Genomic DNA, 10,366 nt, shown 5'->3' on the forward strand with positions numbered 1-10,366 from the left:
ACGTAAAATTACCTGCTACATAATCACTCCGTGCAAAGCCCTCCGGCCTCTCTCGTCCTCCCCGGCACCCTTCCGGGAAGCTGCTCCGCCGCCCTACCCCGCTCCGGGCTCGGCTCTCTCCGAGAAAAACCGCGCATCGCTGCCATTCCTGATCTGCCAGGGTTTGCACCCTTGTACGCTTCCCGTTAGCAGTAGGTCTCCTGCATGGAGAACACCACCACAAGGAATTCCTATTCAGCTGAACTGCCGGTTTCTGTTCAACACTCACGGGGCTAGCGAGATCCCTCCCTCTACCCCTCCTTTCACTCAGTCACTTGTTTAAAAATAAACTTAGGAGCCATCTTTATAATTTAGTTTACTTCCGAATATTTTAAATATTATGAAAAAAAAAAGCCATAAACAACGCTGTTATTCAAAACATTTTGAGGTATAAAACATAAAAAGATTTGGATTTTCTTTTTTTCTTTTTCCTTTTTTTTTTTTTTTGATTTTGTAAAAAACACACACAGTGGTTTATTGAGTACTTACAACGTTTACATCTTCAATATTAATTAGATTCCACTTTATCCCTTACGGACAGAAGTGCACATAACCGATAACTGTTGAAAACATCTTCAAATACTGAACGACCACAACAAAATTACAACACTAAATACCGAGTCAACCGAAACATTGGTGCAACTGCTTCTGTTGAAATAGAACTTTATAATCCCATGAATATTTATATCCAAAAGGCCAAGTATTAAAGATACACTTCACATACACACTAATGCCAGGGAGGGATCATTTTTTTTTTCTCCTTTTCTATGTTTCTGTTTTCCCCGTGTGTTTTATACAGAGCAAATAACATTCACGAAACTATTAGAGACATTACCCCTTACCAAGCTGGAGTTTCCTCTTCATATATGGAATGCTTTTTCCCTCTCCTTCAAATATCCACATTTGGGGTGGGGGGGGTGGGGGAGAAATTGCACATAAATAAACTGGACGATTCCAAATACAAAGAGTCCTCAGAGGAGTGCTCGCTACCGAGACTAAGAGGACGGCTCCTCCAGTCCTGCCGTGCTCACTGCTTGAGCTCCAAAGCCCAGACATGCTGCGGCCAGCCAGTCCTCCCTTTGGTTTTCTTATCGTTGCTGCTAACTGTGCTTTTCAAGATTTCGTTCTGGGGAGACAGGATGCGAGAGGAGAGAAAGAGAGGGGAGAGGAGAAAAAAAAGGTTAGAGTTATTCCTCCCCTTTCTCGGTTGCCTTTGCCCTGCTCCAGGAGGGAAAACTGCAAGGAGACACGGTCTCCCCTCCGAGACCCACGAGCTGTGGGGGACAAAGCGGGGGGCGCCGTTCGCTGGGCCCGGCCGCGGGAGAAGCCACCGCCCGTGGGAGCGGTCCCGCGTCCTGCGCGGCCGCCTGCGGTCTGCGGCGGAGGCGGGCCCCGCTCTGTTCCGCCACAGCTGCCTTGACGCGGTGCTCTCCCGGGGCCTGGCGACACGGGAGCGGGCTGGAGATCTGCGCGGTGCCGGCGCCTGAGGGAAGGTGTGGGTTACGGTAAGGTCCGTGCCAAGCCGTCCCCTCCAGTGGTCCGGGAAGGAGATGGGCACAGAAATGTATCAGGACAAAACACAAAGCCTGCGCCCGCCGAAACCTGCGGGAATATCGCCCGAGTGTGCCGTAGGGCCTACTCGAAATCGGGCTTGCGCTGCCTCGCCAAAGCCGACTGTCCTGCTGAAAATCAGGAAACTCGAAGCGCGGAGCTCATGATCAGGAGATCTCCGCGCAGCCCACTCTGTTCATGGCGGGGAGGTTACTCGGCTCGGCAGGTAATCGCGCCTCCAGCCTTTCATCTAAGAGTGAAGGCTTGCCTCCGGCGGGGTCACTGTTTGGGAGCTGGGACAAGCCCTAGCCCGGGAACGGACCTACTCGGGGGGCCTACTGTGACTGCGGTTCCCTCTCAGCTGCTTGCAGCCACCGTGCCGGACCCTGGCGCTCCGTGAGAGACTACGGGCGCCCACGGCTCTATCCTGTCCCTCTCTGGGCGGGCAGGTATGGCCCGGGACAGGAGGGACGGACGTTTCCGCCATGGACATCACCCGACAACCCGACGCAGCCGAACGACAGGAACGCGGGGATGGCACACCGGCGGGCGGCCGAGCAGCCCCCTCTCTGTCCCCCCCCCCTCCCCCCACCAGCCCGTTCAGCAGCACTGACCAGCTCTTTCTTTCTCTTTTCCTCCTTCACGTCTGTCTTCTTGATCTCTGCCTTGAAGGCCTCCGCCTCCCCGTTCTGGTCGTCCTTCGCCAGTAGGTCCATGAGGTAGGCGATGTAGCTGGTGGCCAGGCGGAGGGTTTTGATCTTGGAGAGCTTGGTGTCAGCGGGCACGTTGGGGATGCACTCCCTCAGCTCCGCGAAGGCGCTGTTGATGCTCTGAGTCCTGCGCCGTTCCTTGCGATTCGCCGTGCCCCTGCGCTTCACCGGCCGGGGCCCCCCAAGCCCGGGCGGGCCGCTCCCGGGCGGCACCCCTCCGTAATGGGAGTGGTCCATGCCCGGCGCCCCGTTGGCGTACTCGGGGCTGTAGGACAGAGCCATGCTGTAGTCGGGAGGGGACATCTCCGGGTGGCTGCTGATGAGCCAGCCGTGGAAGTAGGGGTTCTCCTCGTGGCCGCAGCGGGTGGCGGCAGCGGCGGCGGCAGCGGCGGCGGCGAAAGGGTAGCCCTCATGGTGCACCACCGGGTGGTGGGGGAAACCTCCCACTAGACTCATCCCCGCTTCCTAGCGCACCCCACCCCGCCCCCCCGGGCCCCAAAACAAAGGTTTCCCTTCCCCGCCCTCCCCCCACCCCCGCCGCACCGGCGGGAGATGCTCCCCGCCGCTCACCCCTCAGCACTGCCCCGCTGCCCGCTGCCTCTCCATAGGGCGCTGCTGCAGAGTCCCCGCGGGTACCCGAGCGATCCCCCCTCCCCGGCCGCAGCCGCTGCCGCTCATGCGTTGTGCCTCCACCTCCTCCTCGCCCGGGGCCGGGTCTTCAAGGAAGCGCGCACAGGAAAAAAAAAAAAACAAACCACCAACAGAACCGCTATGGAGAGAAGTCGACAAAAAAAAAAAAAAATGGCTTGGTTTCCCAGCCCGGGATCTTCCTGGCCTCTTGCTGCCCTCCGCTCAAGCCAAGTCCGCCGCTGCCCGGGCGGGTGGTACTTACACGCGCCCCCCCTCCATGCGCCCCCGGCTCAGGGCGGGCGGGCGGCGCTCCCCTCTGCCCTGCGCGGCGAAGGGGCCGTCAGTGGCGGGAGGGCGCGGGCATCCCTGCCCGCTGCTCCACGGGGATCAGCGCCCCGGCGCTACTCTGGGGCATCCGCGCCGCTCGGCCGGGCGCGGGGCTGGTGGCGGCGCTGGGAGGAGGTGGCGACGGGGCTCGGCGCGGCGCGGGGCACAGGCAGGGTTCCCCGGGACGATCTCCATGAACAGCTACATGTTTAGGGCCGCTCGGGTTAATATATGTCGTCAGAAGCGGCGGCCGCCAATGGCTGGCGGCTGGGGCGGGGTCCGCCGCCCTCCGCAATAAAACTTTTTGATGTTCGCTCTGCTAATTGCCGAGCTCCTCTTTTAGGATTGGCTGCCCCTCCGCATCCATAATGTAATTAAAACAAGGGGGGAAAAATTATCATGGAGGCAGAGGTTAATGCAAGTGTTTAGCAGATGCTTTACTGTAAAATCTGCATTATAAAAAAAAAAACCAAAAAAAAAAAACAAAACAAAAACCAAAACCCAAAACCAATAACAACCAAAACCCAACAAACGCATAAAAACTTAAATATCGGACAATCTCAAACCAGGTACAGTATGGATCCAAGGAATTTCTTGGCAAGAAAATATGTGTGAGAGCTCGATACGCTCCGAGGTTGCTTTACAAAGTGCTTAGTGCCGGTGCGGTCGAGGAGCAAACAAAACCGGCTTCGGCGGGCACTGCCTGGATAGCCCGGCTGCGACAGGCAATGCCCCAGCTGTGATCCAGCTTGTACCTTTACGGCCGGTTAATATCCACAAAGAGATGGTTAGCTCCCGCAGGGAGGGAGACTGAGCCTCTCTGCCTTGTCTGTCACCCTCCCCGCGACCGAGGGAGCTGAGAACTCCGGGGTTTGGCCAGGAATAGTAGCTTCCTCCAGCAAGAATTGCTTGGAAACATTAACAATAAACCCGACCCTGACTGATTATTTTCCAGCCCGCTGCCTGCTCCTACGCACCCCGACCTGCACTCACCCAGCGAACGGCTCCGGCAACAGGTTTCAAGCTCCTTTAACTGGTCTGATGGGTAAGTAACCGAATATTTTTTTTACAGCATGTTCAGAGCTAATTTTCTAGCTTTTACTAACAAAGGTATAAACATTTCGCCGCATTCCTGCCTCTGCAATAAAAAAAAAAAAAAAAAAAAGACCAGCATCTGCAGGTTTAGTTATAGAGAAAAGGAATAGTTAAATATTTGTTTAACGGCCAGGCCAGGAGGAAATCTCCCGTAGCTGTTGAGGTGTTTTGCTTTGGTAAACTTGACGAGGTTACAAAAGGAAAATGGATCTCAAGCTGTAATTCATGGATAACTTGGAGGCGAGGCTAATTGTTGTCATCTTCAAATGGAGCCGAGCGTTCCTAAATAGCTGCGAAATATCAGATACCCACCCTTATGTGTGCTGGCTGACGGCTAGGCTGATTTGGCGTATATTACAATGCAATCCTACAATATAGGCAGTGTGGAAAACTGTGTCAACAGGAGCTGAGAGGTCATAAATTAAAAGAAATAAAGATAGAGACGGAGGAGTCTGAGAAAAAAGGCAGGCAGATCCTCAAGTCTGATCTCTGCAGCAGCTCAGCGCTCTCTCCGGCTCCACTGAAGGGGCTGTGGGTTGCCTTGGGGGGAAGCACTGGAAGTTTAGGGAGCGAGAAGCGTGCAGAAAAGCTTCTCAGTGGGAAATCGACTCTATGCCTGGGCAGAAAAGACGAGATGAGCCCGAGCGGTCCCGGTGGGGCGGAGGACTGCCGATGGCTGCTGCCGGTACCAACAGCGGGCCGCGGGGGCCTGCTAGGGCCCGGGGGTTCTGCGGCAAGGTCTGTGGGCTCTGGCGGGGAATGCTCTGCGGGCAGGCGGCAGCCGCAGCAGAGGACACCGCCCTTCTCGGAGCAGTTATCTGCGGTACCGGGGAGATGGTCTCTGCAGGGAAACACCGAGGGCGAAGACGGGCGCTGGCCCCACATTTCTGCAGGACGGGGAGCTCAGAGCTGGACCCAGCGACGGGGATGTGCACAGCGAGCAGGAATGCAGATGTATATACACATATGCGTGTGCGCCTGGGTGTAAACTGCGTACGAAAGCGAAAAAGTAGTCCAGGTGTAGAACTGATGTATACACACATACATCTTATGCGTATGCACACATGCTTGTAACTGAAATAACTGATGGATATCTGTGTCTATACATGCACACACTCACGCTTATAAATTGTATTATCTTAAGGAGGTAGCGTGTCTCCCGCGCGGATTCGGGTATTTCGGAGAGGTCTCGGGCACCCCCAGCCTCTCGGGCTGCGGCGGACGCGGGGCTTAGCCTGGGAACCCGCCCGCTTCATGCAGGGGGTCTCCACTTTTATTTTGCTGCCTTGTTTTCCTGGATGCGAGGAAGAAGAGGGCATTGCCAAGGGCGGAAAGGTATACTGGCTTGCAAACGGGGTTGTTTTTCTCTGCACTCTTCTTACTTGTGTAGGAGCTTTCCGATATACTGTAGGCTGGGCTGCAGCCGTGACAGTCTCTGTGGCAAACCTCTACGGCCACCCCGATAACATCTCCAATGATGAAGGAAACGGAAAACATGAGGCAGAGAAAAAGTAATAAAAGATACAGGAGATATCGATCAGAACACCAGTCTCCAAAGCTAGCATCGTTATTGCTTCATTAGCTTATGGAAAGAGGGTCTTTAGATAAAACACCCAGCAGGATATTATACATACTTTTTTTCCTCCTATTCCCTAACATTTGTTTCTGCGTTTTGTAAAGAGAGTTTTAGAACAAATACAGCACTTGTGTCCTCCCTTAGCTTTTAACTAATCAGACTGCCAGATCAGGGTTTATAGCCTTTTCTGTTTGATCCACGCGTTGGAAACCGCTGCAGACCAAAGTACCTTTAAAAAAAACCCATAGGTTTACAGTCCGCTAAAACTCATCAGGGTTTTGCCTACCAACCATTTATTAATTTGACTTTTTTTTGTGAACTACTTTTTTTTTTAAATTTGCGGGGAAAATAAAGGAAAAAAAAAAACAAACAACAAAAAAAGGCAGCTCCAGCCTTATGTCACTTCTTTCCGTACCAAAATGGTTGCATGTTAGGCGGCGATTTATCTGGGCTCTGCTGACTGACAGGACTTTCCCAGGAGGAAATGAAGGAATTTTGGTGGCGACTGTGCCGAGGCTGGTTTTCCCTTTCCTTACCCCCCCCCCCTTTTTTTTCTTTAATTTTATTTTATCTTGGGGTATGTGTATGTGGGGGGCTGTATGGCTACTTCTGCCCCGCTGCTTTGGCTCTCCAGCACGGCAGTCCTCCGCGGAGCTGAGTGTGAGGATGGGGTTGTCCGTGCCTCCCGTGGGTGCCCCGCGGCACCCGCGGGGAGGGGGGCGGCGGGGAGGGAGCCCGCTCAGCGGAACCACCCCGGCCGCGCCGCCGGGGCCACCCGCTGCCCTGTCCCGGCGCTGAGCCGCCGCCGGGCCACTTATCACCAGGTCACTTCTCTCCTTCGGGCCAAGGGCATGGTGGGATTTGGGATAACAAAATAGAGCTGTGCTCCCACCCCCTTCCCAAGCCTGTGTGAATTAAGCTAAATTGCAAATTAAGCTAATTTCTCCGAATCGGTCGATACCGTATAGGAACGGGGAACTGGTGCCGACGCTGGGTGGTCGGAAGCCCGCGTCTGAGGGGGACTCCAGGCTTGACTGCTGGAGAGCTTCAGTCGCACCAGACTGGGCCTTTGAACAGCAGGCCAGGGGCACCCGGCCTGTTCCTGAGCAGCGAGCTTCACATTCATTTGCCCCTTTTCTGCACCTTCTTTTCGAGGGGCGTCCGATACCGACGCGGGGCAGGACTGGGGGACTGGAAGCCGCCCGGGACAGGGCAGCGGAAGGACCTGCGGGAGCCGCGCCAGCGCCGGGGAGCCTGATACCGGGCCCAGCCCCACGGTTCCCGCTGCGGGCAGCGGCGCCGGGTCCGTCCTGCACTCCCGAGCTTTCACTAAAGAAACAACCAGACCCACAAAAGCACTCTGGGGGCACCCCGGGCCTTGCACCTGAGGCGCAGCCCTGGCCGGACGGTCACCCCGACGGTTTTCTCCCTGTAGCTCCGGACTGCAGGGTGCCTCTCCTTCCTCCTTCCTCCCGGCTGCCTACCACATCGGCCAGCCGCCCGGTGCACGGCTGGAAAAGACAAGACGCGTTTGAATTTATAGAGTGCATGATGTCATTGACCCGGGGCCAAATGTATCTGGAAGAGGTATCGTTCTCAGGTGGATTTTGGGGCGTCGAAACAACCTGTGTCCCAGGGATGCAACACATCCTGTCCCTGGGCTATCGCTTAGAGGTTCGCGGAAGAACATAAACCAGCAAGAAAACGGGTTTTGTAAAGACGCACTGGAGAAATATCATTTGAAGGTCAACCTGTCAGTGCGGGTTAATGAAAAGGACTTGTGCCTAATGGGCCTCCTTGCACCCTCCTCTGCGCTCACAGAGTCTGGATTTCAACGTCCAGGGCAGAGGGCAGAATCGGGCCCAGCAGGCCCGAATTAATTGCTGCCATTGGAGGTGGAGGAACCTTGATTTACTTTACTATTATCGGTAATGAACACCCCACATATTTCAGGCATGATAATCTCGCAGCCGTTGTGTTTGTGTACATGTATATTAAAAAAAAAAAAAAAGAAAAAAAAAGAAAGAAAGGGAAGAAAAAAGATCGGGGATGAGGAAAACCCGAGACACTGACCATTTTGTGAGTCTCAGCGATTGGCGGTAAGCTCGAGACCCTACGCGTTTTACCACGGCATGTGTAAGCAATTATTCGAGGATTGCTTATATTTGTGACCGAGGATCCAGAGTTACATTTACATTTAGACCCTAGACAGGAATCACACAAATAGAAGAAAAACTCAACGAACTCCAAGCAAGACCCCTTCAGAGGAACAATAATAAAGACCTTATAAAAAATTTCAGTGAACGCACAGTTGTCTCTATTTACTGTTTGTCATACCTATACCACATACATACACATGTATAAACACGGACGCATTTGTAAACAGACAAGCACATGCTTTTTTCACGTAATATTGTTTGCATTCATGGGAAAGAGCATCTTCAGTCACTCTTGAGGTCGGCGCTGATGAAATGGCTCGCGGATGTAATTGCCTTCATTAATAAAATTTTACCTTCCAGCATCTGAATTTCAGGCGCTGGAGGAAGCAGAGGTTAGGCTGGCATCCTTTTGGGTGTAGGCGAACAAAAATCAACATTTCTGTTGTCATTTTCCATGTAAAACCTGTGTTTAACAAGGCTGGGGTTTAAGCAGTTTCATAGATCAAAGAGAACCTCGCTTGGCTTAAGAAAAGAAAAAAAAAAAAGGGAATGAAAAAAAAGACCCCTCCGGAGCAGTGACAATTAACTGCAATTTGGCCCAGGCACCCGCACCCCCCGACTGCCGGTGTCGTCCCGCCGGTGCCCCCTCGCCGTGGATCTGCTGCACCGCGCCCGCTCCCTCTGGCCCTTGGCAGGCTGAAGCCCACGGGCTCGCCTGCGAGCTCCGCAGCTGACTCCGGCAAACGTCGGCTGCTGCACACTTGTTAGAAGCATCAGCCCGTCCCGCAATTCCTGTATGCGTATTTCGGTGTAATTGAGCTGGCTGAGTGAGGTTTTTTTGGTAATTTGGATACGCCAAGTCTCCAGTTAATGACATATAATCAGCCTTTAGGTCACTTGGTCATTCTCTTATTACAACCCCCTCCTGCTCTCTCTGATCTCCTTTCAAACTAAATTTCACACAAACAAATAAAGCAAGACAGGGACAAGTCCTTAAAATACAAGAGAGAAATATTGGAGACTTGCTCGTGGGGAACTATAAACATTTTTAAAAGAAAAACCGAAAAGATAGGAAAGAACATCTTATCGAGAAAGGGAGCATTGTGTACAAAAAGCGGGGGGGGGGACGACGACGACGACGACGACGGTCTGGCTTCTGTTAAAAATGACATAAAATTAAAATAAAAATAATTACAAACAGAAATGGCATAACATAAACAGAAGGCAGGAGGCTTTCCTAGAAATGCGCGGCCGTACTGTAATTTGCTCTTACAGATGATACAATCGCCGGTGGATATGCAAAGAGTTTATTTGCTTCACTTTAGCCGGCAAAACGAAAAGAAAGAAAAAAGAGAACTAAAGAAATAAAAGTCCTTACTCTTCTTTTCAGGAAAGTAACTGAAGAAGCCGGAAAATTGAGAACTGAATGTCACGTACCTCCTCAGACCTGCAGGGAAACCCAGCCGTGACCAAAATATTGGGTGTAAATGCGACAACAAAAATAAATACTTTACATCACCGAGCAGAACATATTTTAAGAAGTCAACGCTTTGTTTTTCTGCTTCTCATTTTTTCCTTTTTTTTTTTTAATTCTTTCTTCCCTGTAGGAAAAGACAATACTTTTTTTTTTATTAGGTATTCCCCAAAAGATTATTTTGATCTCCTTCCAGGTGTGTGTGTATATATACGTATATATATATGTGTGTGTCTGTCTGTACACAGCCGCCACTCTCAGCAGTCGCAGGGACTGGGATGTGCGGTGCCGCGGCTGGTGGGGTTGCCGAGCGAGGACGGAGCAGACATGTCCCGGGGACGGTCCGAGGGCCCCGCAGGCTGCAGGCAGTTAGCTGCGAAGGTGAACCCCGTTTTTCGGAACTGAAGTTGATTCATAAAACCGAGAGAGGGGCGACTTCAATAGCGTTCAAGTGTTGACGCTTCGAGGAAGAAACCTGAAAGAGGACTGCCGTCTATGCTCCCCTACAGGCATTAGCACCTTTCAAAATATTATCAACGTGCGTTTTACCAAAGATCTCGTTTGTGTTTAACGCGGGGTTCAGACAGGCAGTAATTTTGCATCTAAGCGTGTGTGAGGTTGCGAGGAGTGCTGGGGCAGGCTTACACAGCGAGAGGAAACAGAGCAATACATGAATACATGAAGAGTGTCCCAAGGCCCCAGCGCGGGTCATGTTGATGTGACACATCTTGTTACTTGTTCACTACATTCCCTGTCTTTTCAGCATTTCTAAGCCTCCCAATATGTATATGTATGTGTGTGCATG

General features: G+C 52.5%; 1 protein-coding gene and 1 long non-coding RNA gene across 2 annotated transcripts; one reads left to right on the plus strand and one right to left on the minus strand.

Annotated features, from left to right (window-relative positions):
• Positions 1-338: 338 nt before the first annotated feature.
• On the minus strand, positions 339-2,785 carry HAND2 (heart and neural crest derivatives expressed 2). The gene is made up of 2 exons (XM_062617027.1): positions 2,205-2,785; positions 339-1,165 (listed from the first exon to the last, which is right to left on the minus strand). Exons 1-2 carry the CDS (start codon positions 2,754-2,756, stop codon positions 1,067-1,069), a joined length of 651 nt encoding a protein of 216 aa, XP_062473011.1. The 5' UTR covers positions 2,757-2,785; the 3' UTR covers positions 339-1,066.
• Positions 2,786-3,600: 815 nt separating this feature from the next.
• On the plus strand, positions 3,601-9,633 carry LOC134162962 (uncharacterized). The gene is made up of 3 exons (XR_009964514.1): positions 3,601-3,826; positions 4,213-4,302; positions 9,478-9,633. It is a non-coding gene; the product is annotated as an uncharacterized LOC134162962 (long non-coding RNA).
• Positions 9,634-10,366: the final 733 nt, after the last annotated feature.

Source organism: Pezoporus occidentalis, unplaced genomic scaffold (genome assembly GCF_034315485.1).
Source record: "Pezoporus occidentalis ecotype Australia unplaced genomic scaffold, CSIRO_AGI_Poc_V1 ctg1, whole genome shotgun sequence".
Taxonomy (NCBI): Eukaryota; Metazoa; Chordata; class Aves; order Psittaciformes; family Psittacidae; genus Pezoporus; species Pezoporus occidentalis.